The sequence below is a fragment of the Bombus affinis genome, chromosome 3, assembly GCF_024516045.1.
Source record: "Bombus affinis isolate iyBomAffi1 chromosome 3, iyBomAffi1.2, whole genome shotgun sequence".
NCBI lineage: Eukaryota > Metazoa > Arthropoda > Insecta > Hymenoptera > Apidae > Bombus > Bombus affinis.
The window spans coordinates 5,517,281-5,542,221 of NC_066346.1; the positions used below are offsets into that span (position 1 = coordinate 5,517,281).

The following is a 24,941-nucleotide window of genomic DNA, read 5'->3' on the forward strand; positions in this document are numbered from 1 at the left end:
ACTTTATAAAATTTATCATATCTGGTAGCTAATTGTAAAATATAACATTATCTAGTGTATGCACAGTAAGCATTGAGTAGTGATATAAATTTTATTCCTATCATACACAGCAAACAAACATAACTATTTCCACGTTTATAATTGCGTCAGATGCATGTTCTATCTATCATCATGTATATGTACACAACACAATTCGAAGAATAATCACTTTTTCACAAAATACATACACATAATATGCAAAGAGATGATAGTAAGAAGTAAGCATAAAACTTATGGTTCAATGTTCTTATAAAATGTGGAATTACCAAGTGATTATCGGAAATGTTAATATTCAACGCTTGAGTGATATTTAAAAATCGTCTTATCGTTATTAAGCTTTAATAATAATTTTGAACTTGTTTTATTTACATAATAGCAGAAGCATCCGTTTTCGCTAATTAAACAAAAATAATAAAAAATCAGAAGTTGGTAGATATTGCAAATTTTCTTTAAAACCTTTATATAGTACTTACATTATATTTTTATAGTGAAGATATATTTGAAATTTTTTTTTAATTTCATTAAATATATATCAAACTTAGTGTATGTTGCTGTTTGCTAGCAACCGAAACGTGTTAAATATATTTAGAAAAAAACATTGAGTAAGATATGAGGTGAATGGATTTAACAGAAAATTTAAATAAAATGATTTGTTACTATTTAGATTTTATATGTAGATAAAATTGTGCAATTTTCACAAATAATAGAAATTTTAGTTAATAAATTTTTATCGACAATTCACGAACAAAAATGTTTATGCGTTAGAACAGTTATTTTTTTGAACATTCGATGTATAAAAGGGCTACATATCTGGTCTTACTGATCTAAATAAATATAGAAAGATATTATATCATGAAGAGGCACTGTAGCAAGGGTTTCTTCTCTACCAGATAAAGCAGAATTCTTTTCAAGAGGCTTTTCAGATATTTCACGGAACACGTGTCCCTTCTGGTACTTTTCACTGTTTTCACTCCGCAAATATTTACCAAGAAAAGTTATACGTGTATGTCTGGGGTTTTCCTCTTAACATTTTTCTATGCATGGCAAGCTGTTTAAGAATTTTTCAATTTTTATTAAAGCATCAAGGAAATTATATTGATTTTTTTCTTTCAGAGCAACGTAATTATGAATTCCCCATTTTCTTTATCACAACAGTCAAGAGTAATTCCATGTATGATGTGTTTGTTATTTTGCATATTTCTTATCTATTTTGCAGTTATTAAAATCGAGAGATATTAGATGATGAATTATTTCTTAAAAGTTGCTTTATCGAGTATTTGACTTTGCTAAATCTGGATACTACTCCACTTATTTCGAATAAATATTTACACAGTAGAGTAATAATACGACAATAAGATAATTATCCAAATAAATTCGTTTTAGTCCAATATTTTATCTGAATAATGGTCACTATTGTTCGTAACAAATTATTTTCTGTATTAGTTCGAATAATTTATTCGAATAACGATTGACGTAGAAGTATTTTAACTGAGAAAGAACTATTCAAGCTAAGTTGTGTACCGATCTTTTTACATGGATGTGTTCAGTCACCCATATTCACGATCAATCCAATTTCTACTATCAATTTATCGAACGATAAATTTACCAAAGAACAAAAAATATTGTATGGCAACGATGAACCATAAAATTTCAAAACACATTTTGTGTTCAATACCGTTTACAATTTCTTACTTCGTCATTTTGGACTTAATATGACATAAATAAATTTTTATCAAGATACATTCTTTTACGAATAATTTTGTATTCCAATAAATTCTTATTCTATTAGATATTTATTCATTAGTGGCGATTAGGTATTCCTTATTAATTTTATCGGTTATCTATTATCAGTATAAAATTTGTCCAATCTTGCATTCTAACCATATCAAAATTTTACGGAATTGAAAGAGTTAGTACTTGTATCTGATACACAAATATATAAAAATTTAGTACTTATATAAATATACTTAGTGTACTTATCCGCTACTTAATAACTTCTTGTTCGCGATCCATTAAATGAATGGTGGATTTATTATAGATAGAGATAATAACGAGCGAAGAGACTATCATGATACCTGCCTATTGTTAAATTTAAAATTCTTGTAGGTCATTTTATGAGCAGGCATAAGTGCGTGATTGTATCTGTTGAGAGATTGGCGAAACGCTGCTCTCATATGATACGTTAATAATTTTAAATATGTATTAACCACGCTAATTGCATAGAATTAACTGTTCCATTTAATCGGTATTTTATTATTATTTATTTTATTCTATTATAATATTATTTTTTTACATCTCCTATATACTTTGCAATTTGTCAGTAGACATTAGGCAAATTGTTTTAAATATACCAAAGTAATGCGAGAACGTTGTCTGCATTGAGACAACGTCATTATCATTCGTCAAGATCAGTCGATCTGGGCTGTTCGCAAATGTTTACTTTGATTATTAGGTCTGCAGGGTGTGTTCTTTTAAGGCTACGGGGCATATACTGATCGTTTATGTTATTGCTTAACAAATTAACAGGCATTTCTATCCCTTTTTTTGTAATTACCGCTTGCCTTAATTATTTCTTTCTTGACAATTGATATTATAAATACTTGATTGTTATGTCTCAAACATATTTTTCAGGCACATATTTTAAAATACCGCTATTAAAGTGTATTCAATTCGTCTTTTAAATAGATATAAATTTCTTAAACGAATAACAATAACGAATGAAAAACAAATGCATGAAAATTTATGTATGCAAATGTTACATGCACGCAACGAGCATTATATACAGTAAATTAATTATTACAATAGGTCCATTTAATAGTGCTTTGTGTACTGCACGCAACTAGATAACAATCGTACTTTCACCTAATTGTATCATAAAATCCATTCATCTTTAACATATTGCGATTTACAATAATGTTTTGCATAAACAAGCACCAAATGCTTACACTCGTACAAGTAATACATCTATGAGCACAAATACCTGATCTATTATTTAAATGAAAGAAAGAGGGGAAAAAGAAAAAGCACGCAATGCAGTGTGATGATGAAAAATAAAAGCATCCATTGAATTTTGTATTACAACGCCTAAGAAAAGAACGAGGTTGGAAGGAAACGAAGCCTCTCTGCCATTAAATTATTTCATCCAGTACCTTTTTTCCATTTTGTACAGCCGCAATCGCGTGACTTACCCTATATGGAACATTAGAATGTCCGCGAAATTCAGATGAAACACAACAGAATCGTGATAAGTAATCGAGGAAAGCTTTTCACTCTATTTCCCTATCGCGTGCAGTAAATTCGAAGGTAGATACGATATCGTTCAAGTACCCAGATGTGGCGCGACATTTCTGATGTTAAGAAGTTCTGGTCGCCACATGGCCCAGAATAATAATACTTCCGTGCGGTCGTGTTTTTTCTACGGTAGCTCTCTTTGCCGTGAAAAGTGTTCCCCATTTAGAGTAGCACGCCCCTTGAAAAATCTTGCTAAGATGATTTCATAAGGGTAAGCAGATGTGCACCACGGTGCTGTATTACTATTTCCGTTTCCTTTCCTTTCACCGGCTCTTGCCACGTGCCTTAAGGTACATAGTACATATGTACAAGCACTTCGAATGACCTTTTTCTGATTTACTAACGAGAGGAATACCATTTGGCAGGATTTTCTTTCTACTCTCTACCTTATTGATTCTATAATATTTTTAAGCACTTTATCTTTAGTTAATTCTTCCAGCAATATTTTATCCTTGAATATTTTTCTTCGAGTAGAAATTTTTTACACTTGGACTATTAAATCTGTTAAAATAGTTTCAATTTTATGTCAGAGCTCTGTTTGTTAGCGATTTTATAGATGGGCGCGAATTTGGGGCTAATCAGAAGAATGGTAACGGATGAGTGAATGAGTGGAAGAGAGAGAAAAAGAGAGGGAGAGTAAGGGGGAGAGAGAGAGATCTGTAATTGTGCAATATGTAACGAGTGTCGTTCAAATGAGAACTACCTTTCCATTTTTTACCATCATCAATCAGTAGAGATCATTCATTTGTTTTTTGAACATAATTTGTGACACCTCCATTCTAATTAATCTGTTAATTACGAAGTTTAAATTCAAAAATCCCTTACGGGGTGCGCAGGTAAAATCAAGCAATGACGAGTATAAACGTCGATCGCAGGGTAAATTATAAATTTCCATTTTTGTTCGTTAAAAAATCAAAAATTCATTGTTGAAAAAAGGTATTGTTATTAAAAGCTTAAAAATTGCCAAAAATAATAAAGTAAGGTACACGAAACAATTCGGGCAATAGCGGATGCATTGAGAAAAATAATCAACTCAATTTATAAAAAGCGATACATTACACGGAGCATAACCGATATACCAAAGAGAATAATCAAATAATCAAACTTTCTTTTTCCAAACTTTTTCTTTTTTATAAAATAAATAATAGTTTTACTGGAAGTGTAAAGGAAACATACCGCTAAATATCATTTATTTATTTTTTATTTTACACGACGAGTATACATGTCAATCGCACCAAAATAAAATTTTGCATTGACGCGTATACACGTCGAACGCAGTTAACTGGTTAAACTATATATAAAAGCCTCGTTTCAAATATAAGTTTCTTAAAATCTTTCTGTTCATTGGAACGTTGACAACTGCATGTTAGTTGTCGTTTAGCAGTGATTCACGTAACGAGAGATTGCTGTAATAACCATTAAAATGTCATCAATCAAACTTTGGTATCTTTTGAAAGTTCGTTTCCAAAGAACGTTAGTTTCCTTTATATAGGTCTTGGAATAATACTTTGGTATCTTTTCAAAGTTCGTTTCCAAAGAACGTTAGTTTCCTTTATATAGGTCTTGGAATACGCAGGTTTTCCTTTAATATTTGGAATTTCCAAAGTACTGCCGGTTTCTTCTTAATCCTTTCGCTTCGTATGCTGGTTCTTATTCGGTGATAAAATATAAAAACGTTTCCTTATGTATAGAATTATGCGGCAAATCCTAATCGTAAAACCGCACTGATGTACAGAAAAATATCAATACAGCTTACACTTAGCAGAGGCCGTATGCCTATATATATTATATATATTAAGTATGTTTAGTATAAGCTATATGGAAATACCAGAATAGAAGAATAGTATTATGAATAAAACATTGTGTTTACTAACTTAACGAAATTATTATTGTTCCCGGAATCTCAATATATTCCAAATTATTCAGACGTCTTTATCTCCGCATTTCTGTGACTGTCCAAATTATTCTCCTATTTACCAATTACTTAAGAAAACGTTTCTCCAGTTTTAATCATTGAAATCTAAGAGTAGGAATAATTAGATAAAAGTTGATTATCGTTGCGTGATTATTGTTAGGTAATTACCTGATCTTAGTCTGCAACGTTACGTATCGCTGCGGAGTCCTAAATGGTGAATTTCTATAAGCCCTTAATGCTTTTAATGCGATCGGTTAATGCGAGTTTAACGCATCGGACGAGTAATTAACTTGTCGTTATCTACATTTTAAAACGTTCCATTATACGCGGTTTTTACGATCTTCATTTTTTAGAAATTTCGATCACTTTGCTGTTTCACGATCAACTCGGGATTTGCGCGTATCTTCTGATATTCGTATATTAAATTTTGTCAATAACAGTGACTTTCAAAATAACAGCTACTGCGTCCGATTATCATAACGTTCCATCTATAAAAATCATAAAACGAACGCTTGGAAATGTAAATAGGATTGTAAGGAAAAAAATATTTAATATTAAAGTGATTTTTAATTTCTAGCCAAGTTGAAATAAAAAATCAAATAATAAAGGAATTCTACTCTGACATACAAAATCGTAAAAATTCTAACACCGATTTTGTTTAAAAAAAAAAAATGAAAGTTATTATTTTATAAACAGCAAAATGTGAAGATAAAATATACAATTATTTCTACGAACAGTTTAGCTTAAATTTGTAATGTTTTGGTCGAGCATTGCTTCTCGATAGTAAGCAAGAGAAGAGTAAGAAGGTACTATTAGTTATTAATACTCGATTATGAGAAAGTATACGATATAGATTATCGCAAACCATATGATATATTGTGTATTCCTTACATGGTATGAAAAATGTAAATTACAAGTTTATCAACAACACTTGTAGATAAATGTAATAAACCGTACTATAGCGTAGATTTTATCGAGGGAAATATTACTAGAATGATATATTTAAAGCACGAACTTGAACAAGCTTACCTTGTAAATTACAGATGATTTGCATAATTTAAGAAAACTGTACTATAATTTAAATTCATATATTTCTCCTTGACTAAGTTCAAGTTAGAAAAGATTGATGGATAAGTGCGTCGATAAAGATTTATTGACATACTTATAAAATTGTTGATTAGCAATATTTGCGATAGAAATGTTTCTTATTAACTTCTATCGTTACGTGATACTGAGAAAGAGTTTCTACTTCTGTCGTAATTGATAGTTCGGAGATAATTTTTCTATGGGAAAGATAACGATAATTCTTTGCTTTCTTCTCTCGACAGTTCAAAATGTATTTTATTTTATTTTTTATTATTTCATTGTTTATTATAATTGATCTCGTTCTTATATTTCTTTTTAAATACAGGAATCACAGTGCAGCGCAGAATTCGAATGGCATACAAATGTAACTTGTACCTGCCAATCAAACTCTCAGCAACCTACTGTTTCTCCAAACGCACAGGAAGATGTACATGAATTGGCTCCTAGTCATAGTGAGTATAAAAATTACAAAAAATCTCAATTTTCCTCCACTCCGTAGGCGTACAAAATGTTTCATTAAAAATAGATCATCTTAATTATTTATTGTACTAATTGTGTTATAAAAATATATGAACAATTGATTCTTAGAGCATAGTAGAGAATCTTTAACTCATTTTATCATTAACTCATTTTTCTCATTGTTATCAATATCGATATTATTATTTTTTTACATGTATATATACTTATTAATATAACGAACTTGTACAATGTACATGTTTTGTTGGTAATGTGAGAATTATTAGAAACAGAATATAATGAGTATAATGAGTAAAGGTATAATGATTAGACAGCGGATATTTATGAAAATTCGTATTTCTATGCAGGTCATTAAAAAATGAAACGTAAGTAGAAGGTTATTTTACTCGCCTATGTATTGTAGACAGGGTATTATATTTTGAATATTTTATATATTTTTGTATATTATCTACGTGCATTCTATGCATTTTTACGCCTTCTAATCGTAATCACGTGAAAATACACGGTCGAATAATGGTGATGAATTAAGTAATGGTGATAAAGTTTTGGCTCTTCAGACGTATATAGATAAAGCAGTGAATCTTAACACAAAAGTTATAATTTTAACTCAATATCTGTAATATCATAAATTTCATTTATAAGCACTTTTAAGAGGAAGGAGGAACAACATATAATTACGTTACGATAAGGGTTTGAGAAATCGGCTATCTCGATGGTGATGATATTACAAAATTTATTAATTAATTTCATGGCGCTTTGATTCGATTACGATTATTTCTATGATTAAACAAGACGTACAATCACACAGTGCAGTGGCTAATGGAATCACATTTTTCGCGGTGAAAAGGCAGTTTTTCAAGCTTAATATTAATAAGTCAGTGATCAAGGGTAACGCTTCGAAGTAAAAATTCTGAAATTCGAATCGAAACTAGATATCCTAATTGCTCATTATAGAACACGAAGTGGAGATATCTGGTTGTGGCTTTATACACGTCAGTACGTGTATTTCAATTATTTAATCGTGTCCGATGTTTATAACAAAATTAAAGTCCCAGAAGTGTTTTAAAAAAATGTTGGCAAGTGTTAGATGTGAGATTTCTTCCATACGAAAATTGAGACGATCGTCCTAAAGGAAGATACAACTTTTACGCGCAACCTTCCGCAACTTTGAAATTTCTACGTACCTAAACAAATTGAAACCGGTAGAAATTTGACGCCTGGACTGGTTCAACCTGCAAATGAGTAGTATCCTGAGCTTTTTTGTACGTGTTATTTTTCCATTATATCGAAAAGAAGATAAATATATAAACAAGCATTGCAATATCATTCATTGCTCAGTTTTTCATCTTCGGTTAGTTTTACGCTGATTTTAATCAGTCTCCGCTATTCGCTTTCATCAGGCAGACATGTTTCGTTTGTGTATTAGCGTGTTTAGTTTGAATTACACGTGCTTATAAATAATTCTGTATTCGTAGTTTATTTATAGTAAACGCGTAGTTAGTTTGTAGTACAGTGTATTATAATTGCTTGAAATAATTTTACATAATAATGTCGCAAGGTATGTGTGACTTCTTCGTTGCGGTTTCGTCTGCAGAAGGTTAAATATTTTTATTTTTCTGGATAAATATTATTTACAAAATAAAGATCGATATATGGCACAATGAAAAGAATCCAAGTACCTATATGTAGTGGCTTGGACAACCTAGATTATTAAATATAATTATAATATATATGTATAGTAGATAATCATGTATATGTATAATATATTGTATTAATGTTTACTAATAATTATATATCAACAACTAATTTTTATTATATTACAGTTATTATTAATCACATTATGGACTAATATAAGTATGGACATTAGTCAGTTCTGTTTTGTCGAAGAAGATTAAAATGATGACGATTCGCGAAAAGCGATTCGCCAGCCCACTGCACTGTGCAGTATATCGGTCATAAATTTCAGATTTAAAGCCTAGCATTAAAATCAGAGAAATCTACAGAAATGGACATATTCAATTTATCTTATCCAATCTCCAATTATCATCAACCCCAATGTACATAGTTAATATTAAGGAATTAGAACCAAAATATCTAAACATAAAATTCACTCAGTTCCCCAATTTGTCTTATGGATCCTTTCCCCAGGTAGCTTTTCGATTTCTGTCTGAATATTCTTTCTACACAACCACTTAGAGTACAATTTACACAAAATATAGATTGCATATCGATAAATATAGATTCCTAAAAATATTAAGCTACACTGCTAAATTATATTTAAAGTATTATATCTATACATTGAATTTGTATTAAATTTAGGATTCTACCAAATGTCCAAATTGGACAGATTGCGAATAAAAGGAAATAAATAAAAAAAAAAGAAAAATTTAGGCCAGAAAGAAATTACAATTGTTCGTGAAGTAGGACAAGGGAAAGAGGGATAAAGGTGGAATATCAAAGAGAAAGTGGGGAAAACCAGAATTTGCCGATGTAACACGTGTTTTCAATGCTTAACACGTATTCCATAGCTTTATCGAGCATCGATCCGAGAAATTTATTTAAAATTGTTATTATAATATCGTATTGTCCATCTGTTACAGCTGGTACAATTGCAGGCATCGTGCTGAGTGTTATCGCCCTGGTAGCAGCGTTGCTTTATTTTCGAGATCCAGATAAACGAGCATGTTTGCGCTCTTGCATTAATCCATTTTCCTTGAAAAGAGGCCGTGGTCGCGTTCAATACTGCAGGGTACGTTATAGAAATCGCATATTATATTATCAGTTATGTATTACGCATATTATATTCATATCTGTATCCATATTAGTTAATCAGTAATTACGAATTATCAGAAGATAGTAAATATTCTCGTAATTAGATTACTAGTACTTACGTAAATTTATGTTTTTCTAAGCAGAATCGAAGAGACGGGATTTAAATAGATACATACGTGTTCGTTTATTATATTTTCTAACTTATAACGTTAAATGTTTTATATATTTTTGCAGAATTTCGTACATTTTCCAATCTATTAATTTTCCATAAGCATATAAACATACGCAATTTACTTATAATTGCAAACATAATGTTATATATAAAAATGCTTTATTTGGCTTGTGAAAATTTGAAAGGGTATAAATAATTATATAGTTTTTGTCTTTTATTTTATATTTATGTTATATTACTTTATAATATATCATTTGCTCATTTGTCGTTTGTCTATTTCGTTCTTCTCGTGATATTAAAAATTATATAAAAATAAATTTCATTTTATTAAAACAAATTATATCGGTTATACCGGCCTTTCCTTGCAATTTATTTATTATCTGCTATGTTTTTGCGTTTCACTAAAATTCCTGACACGTCTGTCAGTATTTTTAACTTTTCCATTTTACGAATCTTCGTGCCTTTGGTATGTTACTAATTTACATAATCGATAGATAACGTTCACATACGTAGAACATTGTTTAAATAACATCAATTCTCGTACTTTCGTGTACATTAATAACCGCTCGATTGGACAACATAGTGGATTAAAGTAACACAGATTATATTTCATTCTTTGTACCGTTGTATAATATGTTTATTATAATCGGTAGTTATCAGTGTGAGATTTGGTTTTTTCTTTTAACGAAGCACATGTCCTATATTGATCTCTTGTTTTAGCTTCAAATGAAATAAACATTAATATTAAAACGTGTATATGTGACACTGATAGCAGCCTAATGAAGTTCATACTTCAGTTACTATTACCGAAAAAAAATTCTTGAAACTACAAATTTGTGATAGATTAAATATTGAATAAACACATATCTATTTTACAGAGCATTCATTAAGAAAATCAAAGATATTATGTTATTAAAGTTATGTCAAGTTATATCGTGATCAAATTATAGATATAGTGAAACTTATATTGTGTTACAGATATAGTAAAATGAAATAAAACTAGATAATATCACGTTAAGATTAATCTTAAATAATTAATTATTTTTTGTTTAGGTCGACACTACAGAGGAAGCTCGTCTTTTGCTAGACGTCGATCCAACGCAGTGCCAAACAGATAGCGACGATGATCTTTTGAATGCCTAGTCATATCTCATTGTTGTTGTTTATCTTTAAAACTTTATTTTATCTAAGTTTCAAAACACACGAGAAATATGTACTCTTATCGAACACGTGAAATTCTTGCTTGAAACGCGTGAAAACATGCTTCTCTGTTTTTTTTACCATTGGTTCCGTGCCATAAATTTATTAGTATTGACATTTAGGACTGTCACGTAGAAAAAACTATTTTAGTAAATATAGTTTTCGTGTTTCAATGTAATAATTAATATTGGCTTTTGTTTCATTTAGAAATTTGCTAACACGAAAGTTAATTGTGGAAATATTCAAACTAATAGATATACAGATAGGCTGAACCTGAAGATTTCGTTTGGTAAAATTGTATAATATTTTTCACACGGAATTATAAATTTTCCAAACTATTCTCAGAAAAATAAGTTCAATAATTCGACTAATATTATACGGTAAGGTTGTGAAGTAGAATTAGCGTTATAAAATTTATGAATTAAAAATTAATTTGATGATTCTATAGTAATGTGATTTGAGTCTAAATTAATTTTTATGCTTCTAAGAAGCTTGTATACATTTTACGTTTGTTTAAAATAGATATGTTTTATTTCTAATTGTAATAGGAGATAGTTTTCTAAGAAATCAAAATTTTTAATAAAGCAATTGAATTATTTCAAGATATTAAATTACCAACTGAAACATTGTACTTATATACTCGGGAAATTTAATTTTCTTCTTATTTTTTTTTGTTTGAAAGCTACTAAAGGAAAGCTCAAAGAAAGTTTCCAAAAGATAATCTTTCCTTCTTTGGTTTCTATTCTGTAACAAGATTTTTGTTACCCTCTATGGTACGGAATTTATACATAAAGTTTATTTTGATAATTAAAAGAAAACAATGTCCTTTACAATGAAATTAATATAAAGCTGCTTAAATAGTTTTGTGATTGATATATTATAAGGCATTCCAGTATATTTTGAAGAGAAGATTATATTTTATATTAGAATATTAAGAATCAATTTGAAGCTTTTCGTATACAAGAAAGGAGTTTCCAAAATTCATTAAAAAATCAATGATGTATTTCAAACAGATCTACTAATGAATATTCTATATGAAATGCAATATACATATAGCAGTATCGTATTATACGCAGCTAATAAAGTTTGAAATAATTGAATAGAAATTCTAATATCGCTGGATCTCTTGCCATCAACAATATATTGTGCTTGTGATTTATGTAATATTTGTTTTTTAAATGTCATTATATCGATAATATTGACGGAAATATTTTATTGTAATTTACCAACCGAACAATTGTAGCATAGTTTGCAAAGCTTCTTTATAGTTCTTTATTTTGTGAAATATGTAATATGTTAGTTAATTATTTTATCGATGTATCTTTGTCGATTATAAAAATATGTAATTCCAAAGGGGTACTTAATCTGTATATGCAATAATGTTTTTAAACGATGTGTCTATAAATAAAATCTTTTAATCATTGTAATGTCTTTCTTCAATGTACACTTAATAGAGTGAAGCTTTCCATTCCAACTCTTTCATCGTCGATATTTCTAAAAAATTGTTGAAAGAAACAGATGTATCTTACACTAAACTGCTAATGTTATAACATTAAACCTATTAAACTAAACACTGACGCGCTTTCGTATACCTGAAGCGCTCAGGCAGCACTTCAGGCAACTTTAGAAATGGGATTAGTGATACCTGAACGAAATATAAAACAATTATGGTCGTGGAAAGGCTGTGGAAATTCCTGTGTCTGACCCATCGACCAATCGAGCAATTACGATTATCTGACGGTTCGTCGGAAGTAATCGCTTTTACGTCACAGCCAGTTATTGATAAGACGATGGATATGGAAACTTGAAAGCGTTGTTATGAAATAAATTGTTCTAAGTGCTAATATACCGATTCAGAAAATATCCTCCTGTCTTCGAAAGCGAGTGTCGTAAAATTACCTAAAAAAATCTTCATTTTTGTTTTGTTCCTCCAGACTATGTATGTATATCAATACTATAGTTCTTCAGCAAAATAGAATATACCGTTGGCGATATATGTCGTATTGCGCGATATTGATTAATATTTAATATTAATATTTTCAAATTATTAATGTTAATACTAATTCTGTAAAGGAACTCAATTATCATATTCCTGTATCATTGTATTTTAGGTCCAACTAGAAGCGAACAAATGTTTGAAACTCCTTACCTTTATAAGGAGGTACGTGTTTCCAATAACTTACTCATGCTTTTTGGAGAAAAAACATTGATATAGAATATATATTTTTTTATTTACTAGTATTTCACGACCAATTCTCGCATTGAGAATAATATACTACATGATAATATCACTGCTAAAAAATTTGACCTGATGTCCAAAATGGACAAATTGTGGATATTAAGAAATAAATAAAAAAAGAAAAAAAAAATTGAGGATAATATAGAATAGGTGGGTAATTTTCGTCACAGGTATCCGTCTGGTCAGCATGTTCATCGTAGGTTCTGCAATGTACCGTTTGACCATTTAGGGTCGTGCAAATCTAATTGCCACATCTGCAACGATAGAATACAAGGAAATTTTCGAGAATTTTATGGTTAGACAGCGGGACGATTATTGTATACCACATAACATGATGGTAACATAGTAATACTCGTGAAATATTTAAATAACAGTTAATCGATGTCATTAAGACAGTGTGGCGAATATGATACTCTGCAATTCTCTATAATTATCACGAACGTAATACTTTAATCCATATACACTACAGATAATTAAAAACATATCCGATCATCTTTAGGAAATATTATCAGAAAGTGATAAAAGAAAGATTTAAAAATGTTAAAGATGAAATATTTAAAAATGAAATATGTTAAAAGAAAGATCTTCGTATCTAATTTTCTGTTCTAAAATCAGCACTGTGCACATCTAAAAAAATGTTCATTTTAAAAAGAAGATAATATTCTATATATAAAATAATTCAAAGGCAATGTAAAAAAATGTAGACTTTCGTTAAATTCGTATTTAATCAACACTGGCTATTATTTATTATTCTTGTTTAACAAAGCTATTCCATGTGACAAGTTTTAATAGTATGTAACTGTAATATCAACTTGCAAGGATGATGTTTAAGCCAATTTAATCGATTGGTAAAATAATTAAATTACTTTCACTAAAATACTTCATCTTACCTATAACAGAAAGACAGATCACAATTCTAGATTTTATTTTCCTATTTCCACGGCTATTTATAAAGGCATTGTATTATGCTAATTACATGTTCCAGAAAAGATAATCCACAGGTATAAACCGATAAATATGACAATCAATATTTTAAAGATATTCAAGTTCAAGGCATTTTCAAAGAGGTACATCCATCTGCCTCAGAGCAGAACTACCCTTTGTAAATCTAAAATGAACAAATTCCACATTTTCCAATTTCTTTTAAATCAGAAAAAAGTCACCTCTTTCTGTTACCAAACATTACACTGTATCTTGTACAATTAACATACAGTAATCGATGATGAAAATGGAACAAAGGATCAAAGGGGAGGTGCGCGTCCGCTCTTGTGAAAGTATCACATAGAGAAACGGAGAGCGGATACGGAGTTTGTAAAAGCGAAAAAAAGTCCACAGATAATGTGTACATTAATTTATGTAATATTCCACTCTTTCCGTAATACACGCCAAGACATGATTGAAACAAAAACCTCGCCCACCGCGGATACAGTAACGCGTGCTTTGCGCACGTCTGAAACAATACAATCAGGAGAAAACGAAAGCTCGTTAAACTCGGTAACAATTCGATTCGGTATACCACACCAGTGTGCGCGTGATACATCGACAAATGTAATTACACAACGAATTTTCTCTATTCGATCACACAGCAAGTGTCCTTTCGGCTTACAACGATAATACAGGCGTGTGTACGATCTGGGACATGGAGAAAAAAGAAACGAAAAGCGATATTTACTCGATAGGGGAAAGAAATCATCCCTAAAACGTGTCACATCCGATCCCGTGATGATTACAATACGCTCTTTCGCTCTAATCGATAGAAAATAATTTTACGGAACCGCGTTTCTCGGGAACACTATGATCTACGAATACAATGGAAACGTGAAAACCGAGGAAGGCTCTGTGTTTCTGTGTACGTATCCTGCGTGTATGTCACGTGTGTGTCGCTTTATAATTTGTTTTTATCATTCGACGCAAGTTCGCAGGCGACGAAAAAAGAAAGAAAGAAAAATGAAAAAGAAAAGTATGTTAAACTCGAATTTTCTGTCGTGTACGTAAAAGATACTTTCGCGTGATTTTTGTCCGTGTATTCTGTGTGTAACCGCGTGTATGTGTGTGTATACGTGTGTCGAAAGGACAGGAAACGAATTCAGTCGTAACAGCTAGCGTATTTTTTGTTTTCCATAGCACATACATTCATTATACGTAGATTGTTCATAGCTTAATGTGGTTCCTCTATCATCTTTTTTTTTTGGTTTATAGCAACAGCGAATACACTAGAGCTTTTTTTTTGGTCAGATTAACAAACGAACTCGCGATTTCAATCTGCCGTCGATACGTCGATTATGCTCACGCGTGCCGGATGTTGACCATGACCGACTAAGCCCTTGCATCATTGGCAGGTTGCCGGATTCGTTTTGTACAGATGGAAGACCATAGTCTCATCCGACAATGACCGGTCTACCGGTTGAAGGAAAATTTTGCATTTGCCCTGGCGAAATGTTTCTTCAAATGTTTTCTTCTTTTTCCTCCGCGCGATCGGATACCTCATGATTGAGAAGACCTACAAAGTAGCTATAAGAGATGCAGGAGCGTATTTCTACAAGCGTCTCGTCTCGAAAAACGCAAAATTAAAAGACCTCGCGCACATCTTCTATTACCATTTGACACGTTTTCCGTACTTTTGACGCGACGGTTCGCGCGCGAAACGAATTGTCGAATTGATCGAATGGCTATGTTTCGATCGATCGAAACGCACGCGACACGTTTTATTCTCCCTTTCTTTCTATCTTTATTCTCTCATTTCGCTTATTTTCTTCCCTTCCCCCCAAATCATTCCCTTAGTATTAATATTCCTAACAAGGACGATCGCTTCTTCTATTCCTTAAATGTCCGGCATGTAACGAACAGCATCCTTTCTTCGACGCTCGGAATAACGATTTGTTTGTTTCGCTTCTTTTCTCCTTTCTCTCGTTTTTAGTCCTACATTTACAGTATTATATACAACTGTTTGGCACCAGAATTGTCTCTTAATCGAATCGATGCCAATGAAAAGTCCAATATGAACACGATCCACGACGTGTTATATACGACCGCGACGACGCGTTCGTTCACTCCCTACAGCCAATCGAACAGCCGCTCTTCAAAATCCACCGTCTTCCTTTTTCTCTTTTGCGTATACAAATCGTTTCTGGGAAGCTCGACGTTTCTGTAGATGTTACGCCAATCTTCTCCTTCTGCAATTTCTTTTTCGGTTCTCTTGCCTTTCCTTCAACCAGAACCGGCCCTGCGTATCGAGAGGCGATCCAAACAGCGTTGAAAGTGTTAACACGTTAGAAGTTCCTTTTGGCATAGTTTAGAAATGTACATGTGTGTCCATCTTTGCTCTCGAACCACGTTATCTGTGGAATGTGTTGCATACCAGTGGCTGCGGCAAAAATTCTTTCTTCTTGGAAAGAGCCTTTTGCCGGAGCCGGAAAATGAGGAACGTCATTGCCAAGTCGCCTTCGAACATCTCTTTTAGCTTCGACGAATTGTTCGGAAAATCGTATGAAATCGTCGTGCACTGTCGGTTACAGTCGAGACGAGTTGGCAGAAACGTTCCACCGCCGTTTTAACGTCTACCAAACGCGTTACATCTTAACCCTTTCCCTTCTCCGATAAGTTTTCTCTCGTTTCCACGTTTTCGTTCCTCTTTGTTCGTTTCTTTTTTTCCTTTGTTTTCTTTTATTATCTCGTATTCTATGAAATGTGTGACTGACTGCCACTGGTATTTGTTTCATTTTTTTTCTTATAAATTCCAGACTGCCCAGCAGCCAGACGCACAACAGTTATCACAACTTAAAATCGTAATACTAATACATTACTCTTTTGTAAATATATTAATATTTTTAATCATAAATATTTTATGTATATATATATATATATTTATATTTTTTAATATATATATATTATATTAATAACAACTGATTTTGTATTTGTTCGATATTCGTGATTACGGGTTTCGTATGATGATACTTACTGTGACTTAGTAAAATACCATACGAAATGTCATGTACAGTTTACAGTTCACTTCCTTTGATCGTTTTTCGGGACTAAATAACCAACTATACAACGTAAATGCGCAATGTATGGCTGTCAAGCGAATAAACAGGGGAGAAACTTCGTTCAATACTGTTGCTTTTCTTTGGTAACTTTATCTCGTGATTTTTTTTTTTACTACTCTATCGCGTATAACTCCTTCTTTCATTCTTTTTTTTTTTTATTTGATTCGCTCGCTTTCTCACTCATCCTCTCTCTCTCTCTCTCTCTCACGCTCTCTTCTTTTACATACACACGACACGTTTCTCTCTCACTCTCGTCTTTCGCGCTCGCTCTCTTCTCTTCACCATCGTCTCTGGTTTGTTTTCTCGCTTTTTTCTTTACTAAAAAAATATCGATCAAAGCTACGTACAATGCTATATAATGATTATTAACATTTAAAAATGAGATCTAGTTATTTCATCCTAGCAACTCGGAAGGGGACATTAAAGATTACTTGAGTTTATAATGAAGTTGTCCATTGGACGAGCATTTTTGTTCTCGTTCTTCATCTTCTTCTTCTTCTCCGTTCTTAACAGTCACAGCTTCAGTTTGTAGCGCGCCGTGATTTATCCTGGCATATTTTCTTTTTTTGGTTTTTTTTTCTTTTTTACTTTTATTCCTGGAGCGGTTCTACTTGCGTCTTTTTTTTTGTTTTCTCTTGTGATCAAAGACAATTGTATTCACGTACGTGTGTAGATTCTGTTCTGTGTATGTGTACTATGTCTCGCGTATGTGATATATACGTGTTGCTGCTGTTTCTGTTTGTGCTTACGTATAAGTTCGTACAGCGCGTGACCGTGGTCAAAGAGACGAATTTCGAGGCCGATTTCGTTTGTTGCGTGTTGTGTCAAAACCGTGCTGCTTGCGTGTGCAAATACGTGGTACTCATGGCGTGGCATCCTCGTTCTGGTTGTACGAGAGACAACATTCGCTCACTCAGAAGATTTCAGACTCCGTATCGTTCGAGGACGTGGCCTGAAGTGCCAGCTGCATGCTGGACTCTGTGTTACGCCGTTTCATTTTACCCTTGGTCTTCTTCAGCATCGTGGCCTAGGAAGGGACAGGATCACAAGGGGGCGCGCACAAAGGAACAAATATAGAGATTGTAATATGTCAATGCCAAGTGACCAAAGTGAAACGACATGTTCGGTTAAACACAGCTAGAACATTCCGCGGGCCAAAACACTGAGAGATAAGGATGCCAGTGAAACAAGTAGTCCGGTAGAATTCTATTTATCTGAACCGGTAATGGTAAAAATTAATTTCTTAGTTCGTATAACAGAGATTGGTGATTTCCTTCATTCTACTTTTCTTTTCGCTTTATTGTAATACTGGGCACAACAGCGGACACGAAAAGAACTCGCACATCGTTGTACTTATCAGAGAATTTACATGCTGGCCGATTAGATCCAAGTGTTATTTAATTTTCTATCGTTTAATGATACATTCGTTAATTGGAAAAATTGCACGCTGTGGAAATGAAACACATAGAACTTGATAAAATACGCGCCATTGGGAGATAAGGACGTACCTTGGTACTTTTTGCAATCAATGAAGTATAATTTACCGAATGTCCAGCTGGACAAATTGTAAAGTACAAATTAAATAATAATAATAAAAAAAAAGAGAAACTGAAGTATTAGAATACCCATTGACGTTTAGTACGAACTGAGTACTTTTCGTTGCTTTTAGTTTTCAGTTACTTTATTCGAATTATATGTAAAATTAATTAATACTTATCGTAAAATATATTAATCGATCGATTAGAAAAGCAGATGACGTGAAATTTGTTAAAGTTCTGTAATGAATATATATAGTAGGTGTTCCAATACTTTCGGACCGGCAGAATTTCTCGTTCAGATAAAAGGAATTCTCTTGCAAAATTATTTGTTGACTGATGATGTTAGTGAATGATTTTACAATTATATATCGAGTATTCGTGTAGAATTCATTGCAACTTGTGCAATTTTGCAAATAACACTAGCTCGATTTGTGCGAGTTGAGGTAATTACGTAAATGATTCCTTTCCGTGGTCAATTAATTAAAATTTCGTTTCAATTAACGGAGTTCAGATAAATAGAGTTCTATTGTAAAAGTAAAATGAAAAATTAATCGACGCTCGAAGGATCAACGATCAGATGTTGGGGTTTTAAACGATTGATTAACGATACGATTAATATCGTTTAGCTCATTATCTGCCTTAATCGCTGCTTGTGGAAAGGGATTATGGATAAATTTTGGATAAGCAAAAACGTAAGCAAAATACGTATATACAGGCTGTCTCATAAAACTGAGCTAAGCGATAATTTTAGAACGTAAGAGGTTGAAAATAAAATTGTATTAGAAAAAGACAAACTGACTTCAGAAAGTGCATCGTGTGTTTGCATCGGAAATGGTGCTTTAAAGATTGAAGATAATCTTCAATTCTCTTCTTTTTTTCGCTGAAGCATATGTCGTATCCTTTCATACAATTGATAATTTTATTATAAAGAAATATCGAGGTACTTGCGTGTAAAAACGATTAGATTAGTGATGAAAAGTAGATAGTAAAGATAAAGTTGTAACTTTGCAACATTTAGCGTATGAAGGATGAGGAAAGCACGTGTAAATACACATGTTGCGTGTTTTAGAAAAATGTCATTTGAAAAAACACCCTGCATATCTAGTGTAAGAATAAGCACGTCTACCAATTAATAAGCTGGAGATTTTGATAATGAAATACCTTTTATACTTCAACATATTTCACATATTACTTAAAAATGATGGTTCGATAAAATAAATCATACTCTTTTAAAAAGACGCGTAAGATCCTTCGAGCGTTCATTATTGAAGCTGGGAAACACCATTTGAAAGAACGAGAATAATAAAATGATGTACGGTGTTGCGAAAATGTACAGGTTTTATAAGATTTTGAAAATATATACAGGATGCGATCGAAAGTTATACTTATAACCATAACTGTATGTATATACATATATATATGTAGCACATTTCTAAATTCGATGTTTTCCGAAAATTAAGCTTCGAACAAAGTAAGTATTTTCTATATATCCATTTCTCTTTTTCGCAAGCAATCACTTCGTGCTCACTTGTATATAGCTTTCAACTGCACACTGAATATATATGTATATTTGCTTTCATTTTTCTTCAAAGTACAGGGTGATTGTCACTGCTTATCGTATAATGTTTCTAAAATATTGATAAAATTTTGTCGAACCTTTAACTTTTCACAACACTGTTTTACGACAAGCTTGAATTGCGCTGAACATTTAGGCGTGAGCGTAGTTGATAAATTCTTGGACGCTAAGATCTGACAACGTTGAGTCAACAAATTCGACATTACATCATGCGTCAAGTAAATAACTCTAATTGAAATTTAAAATTATTATCAAAATCATACAGATAACGGAAGAATCTTAAGACCTTAAAACCTTCCTGATATTCAACACGTTATTCAACGCTAGAACCATCGGCGACCAAAGCATCAAAATATGGAATGGATAAAAATGACAAAAACCTCCGGATAAAAATGTATTTGCAAATTCGTCAAACTTCCGTAACGATTTATGAATTCGTTATTACGACGATTCTGGTAATACAACCAATGCTACGGTCAATGCTACTGAAATAAATTGCGTTTCAATTTTTCTGGTAACCGGTTTTTCGATCGGGAAGAGGATCTCTTTGAAATCACGAAACCTTGATCTTAACTTTCTTAAAAACGAAATAGAAAGCCACGACATTGTGATTCCATCTGAAACCAGATGGCCTTGGAAATGTAATCTTGAGAGCTAGGAGACTTTGACGCTGTCCAAAAATTTATCGTCCATCCACACACATCGACGATACTGGCACAGAGAGCTACATGCGGCGGAAACATCGAATGGAGTTTTACTACACAGGAAGTACATGTACGTGTGTGTTTGTGTTTGATCGTAATGATCGCACCGAAACTCCCCTGTATCGTATGCAGCGATAGTGCACGATACGAGGTGGAGCCTAGGCGGAGCACTAATTGAAAATTTCGTGTCTAATCGATCGACATAGACCGCAGAAACTGCGTTCTAGCTTTTGTTGCTACACTCGTCCGTGCTCTTGCTCCCCACCCCATTAGCGGGTGGAATCGAAGGTTCGGTATTCCGACGCTTGATCTTATTTTTCTTCAACATGGTAGCCTGGAGCGAACAAAGGAACAAGGAGACATTAGTTTTTGTGTGCGATTAGGGGTGGGAATGCATGCGCTGCCGGACACCAGCGGTTGGATCACGCTCTTATGGTGTCTGAGTAGAGCGTCATGGCAAGTTAGATCTAGCAGATAGTGCAGGTAAAGATGCAAGATCCTGCAGAGAGTCAACGTGCGACAAATAGATAGATAGGCCCCATCGTTCTATCGAAATTTCATGGGCTATCAGAGTTCTCTTGTAAGTTTGCAGTAATATGATTAGCCAAATTTTTAGACAACGTAAATTAATAATGGTAATTAAATTGGTGGTAAAATAAACGAGGTCACGTAAATTTGATGAATTACAAGTCAGCTGGTTATCTTATCTGACGTAAAATTGTAGATTTATAAAGACCGAATGTATAATTTATCACTCGAAATTTGTCAATTCGAACAGCTTGATAATTTGAAATGTCAAGCAATGAAATTTAGATAACTCGAGTTTCATCGAGTAGCCGGAACGTGTTACAGATTGTACGTCTGAATTTGAAATGCCAGTAAAGTTCAATGTTTCGGGACGAGTGGATGAAATCCAGGCTGCAGTTCTGATCTTTAAGAAGAAATAATAAATAATTCATAGTTTTATACTCCAGTTAAAGAGATTACGCTTGGTATTATTCGCGCACGTGGGCGTTCACGAATGTCAAATCAGAAAATAGATTGATATCTCAGTTTCCATTAAACTGATTTCTGCGAATCAGCAAACAAACTATACTTACAAACGTGACACAATTTCCGTGAATATGTAACGTGTAAAAATGAGATAGAAGAAGAGCGGAAAATTAACAAATTTGCGTTGCATCCGTTCTGTTTTGTATTTCGATAGAATTATGGGTTCATTACGAGTGCCTGTGAAAAGATTACCTTTAGCGCTGACTTCAAAACTACAATATTCCCTGGACTCTGAACCCACGGTTCTCCGTCCACTTGTACTGGTATATCAGAGTGCAAATAAATCTTTATATGTCCTCCCTATGAAACATTCAAAACCAATTTCTTGCATCATATCACTGTATCATATTATATTTATAAAATAAAAAATTACTTGCTAATACTTGCCATTAGGCTTAATACTATTATTCGTAGGGAACTTAAAGCTTAAAGTAATAAGTATTTAAATTTTGAAACACATAGTACGTACATATATTATGCTATATGTACACACTGAGTATTTTTATCGTCCTAAGTATTCGACGTTATATACAACGAAGATCTTATTTTTAATTTTCCTTTCAATTGGATCTACGGCTGCATTATGCATTGCGAAATATCCTAACAAAGCTAAGAATAGGATTTAAATTCACCTGCGCTATCCTCATCGCTGTGCGAAGACCAGATTGAATTTGTCCAAGGTGTATTACACCTGTAACTCCGACTACCTCCAACATTCCATCTCCGTGGTTCGGTGTATAAAATTGATCTTCCTTCGTATCTGGTCCCCAGGGATTTGCCCCAGAACCCCAACTACAATATAGTAGATTTTAAATGAAATTTAATTGTACATTCTCTGTACATGTGATGTTGTAAATGCGAAAAATCTTGCTGATAAAAAAATTATTATCTGAGCTCTAAATCATTAATACTCGATTCATCGAAGGATTAACGAACTCCCTACTTAGATAATTATTATTAGATCGTGGATTTTTATGCATAATTTGTGACAGATGTTACATGTCCAAAGTACAACGCTTGTTCAAATAGTGAGTGAGACAAATCCTTGCTTAAGTTTCATCCGTTTAGTAGCGTCCCAAAAAAAGGTACGAATTTGCATAAACATCCGCAATCTTATTATTAACGAATGAATCACCTTAAAATGTTTAGAATAATTATTCCCTCGACTTGAGGCAATTCAACGACTCTGCCGTCCACTTCTAATCGAATTTCTTTATGCAAATCTTTGCACGGTTTCCGTTTCACCATTTTTCGCAAGCCCATTGTCACGTATACTCCCTTGTTACGCAACCTGCTCTTGAATTTGTTCGGATTTTCTTCCCTTGCGTTGTGAAAGTCTAAACACAAATCGGCGTCGATACCGATACCAAAGTAGTTATTCATCACGAGTATTTGCGTATTGTCTTCGCTAGTAGCACCTGCGCCTGTAATATTTACGTATAAAATATTCGTATTTCATATTCATTTGACACCTTCATATTCATAGCGTATTATAATTTTCATAATGTTTCGTGATTTATAATTTTTACGTGAATATATCTTTATTAATTTCCTTTATTAATTCTCCGTCATTTAACTTTTGTCAGATACAATTGTTTTATACAAATGTCAGATTTTTGAACGACATAAGAGTACAAAAATAAAATTTATTCATTATTAATGGACACGTGAACTATCAACTTCGTAATTCCTTTAGTTGATGATGGAAATTATTTTTGATGTTATTCACCTCCTGTATTGGTAGCCAACTGTTTATCTTCCTTGTCTTCTGTATGAAATACAACGGTCCATCTATCCAATAAGGATTCCTCCGCGTCGATTACATCTCGGAGTAAATTCAAGGGGTCTTCGTCGCCGGTGTAACCGGAACCCCAGCACAGGACACGCGCGAGGTCGTTTCCGGTTCCTAGGGGAACGATGGCGCAAGCAGGTGAGGAACATTCACTATCCTGTCCCACGTTGTCCAAACATTGCAAGACCCATCCTATCGTTCCATCACCACCACAAACCAAGATTTTGTAATCCTTTATGTGACGGAAAACGTAGAGACTGCAATACAACGGCGATGATTATAATAAATTACTATAGTTACTATCTTAGAACTAAATTCTTCTCTATTTTTACTTCTAGAAAATTTTAATTAAACGATTTAAATTCTACCAGATCTTTTCAAATCAATCTTAATTCGTTTACAATTGCACGTTTTAACTATTCTTAAGGTATGTTGTTTCATAATACTTCTAAAATCTGGTAAACTGCCAACAAAGTATTCTATAATATTCAACGTATATTATAAATTACGAAATAGATATGACATTGTATTTTTAACATAAACTGTAGGTAAATATTAAGTAAGTATATTCAGATAGATATTACGAGTATCTACCTGTTAATTCAGAAGTGAGCTATCAAACACTTTTAGAATTGTATAGTTTGTTCTTTGCATACCCAGGAAGTGGACCTCCATTGTCGAGATCAAACACTTGATACGGATTCAAAAGTTTTCGGAAGCTGGAGATCAATTGAAGTCCCTGGCAACCGCCAGATTTCACGTTCACGAAAACGAGTAAAGGTTGTACCCCTGGGGGCACCATGCTTGGCTCGATACTTGGTAGTAGCATGACTACAACAACAAAAATATTATGGCGATTATAGTACAAAAGGTATTTATACATACATGTATAATGTTAACTCATTGCCATATTAATATTTTAATGGCTAGATATTTCAGAATGTCTTATTAAATTTTTTCTCAACATTTTGTTTTTCTGTCCGCAATTCTCATTTAGAGTTTTCCTACGTGTGAAGTGCGAAACGTTAGAAAGAATGAGAATTA

The 24,941-nt window shown here is 32.7% G+C and overlaps 2 protein-coding genes across 10 annotated transcripts in view; one reads left to right on the top strand and one right to left on the bottom strand.

Moving 5' to 3' along the window:
* LOC126914013 (cation-independent mannose-6-phosphate receptor) overlaps nt 1–12,379 on the top strand; it is a 35,120-nt gene extending 22,741 nt beyond the window's left edge. The window contains exons 14-16 of the mRNA XM_050717412.1: nt 6,657–6,783; nt 9,409–9,557; nt 10,806–12,379. Of these exons, the coding sequence (XP_050573369.1) occupies nt 6,657–6,783; nt 9,409–9,557; nt 10,806–10,895 (366 nt within the window). The 3' untranslated portion in view covers nt 10,896–12,379. The remainder of the gene's footprint in view (nt 1–6,656; nt 6,784–9,408; nt 9,558–10,805) is intronic.
* Nucleotides 12,380–14,527: 2,148 nt separating this feature from the next.
* Nucleotides 14,528–24,941, bottom strand: part of LOC126914002 (diacylglycerol kinase theta) — a 42,918-nt gene continuing 32,504 nt past the window's right edge. For 7 of the 9 annotated variants that reach the window (XM_050717381.1, XM_050717380.1, XM_050717378.1 and 4 more), the window contains 6 exons: nt 24,554–24,728; nt 23,835–24,154; nt 23,241–23,529; nt 22,738–22,897; nt 22,298–22,405; nt 14,528–18,261 (listed from right to left, as the gene is read on the bottom strand). In XM_050717381.1, coding sequence (XP_050573338.1) covers nt 18,148–18,261; nt 22,298–22,405; nt 22,738–22,897; nt 23,241–23,529; nt 23,835–24,154; nt 24,554–24,728 — 1,166 coding nt within the window. In that variant the 3' untranslated portion in view covers nt 14,528–18,147. Of the gene's footprint in view, nt 21,387–22,297; nt 22,406–22,737; nt 22,898–23,240; nt 23,530–23,834; nt 24,155–24,553; nt 24,729–24,941 lie in introns of all 9 variants that reach the window. The other 2 variants (XM_050717386.1, XM_050717379.1) reach the window with 1 other exon arrangement.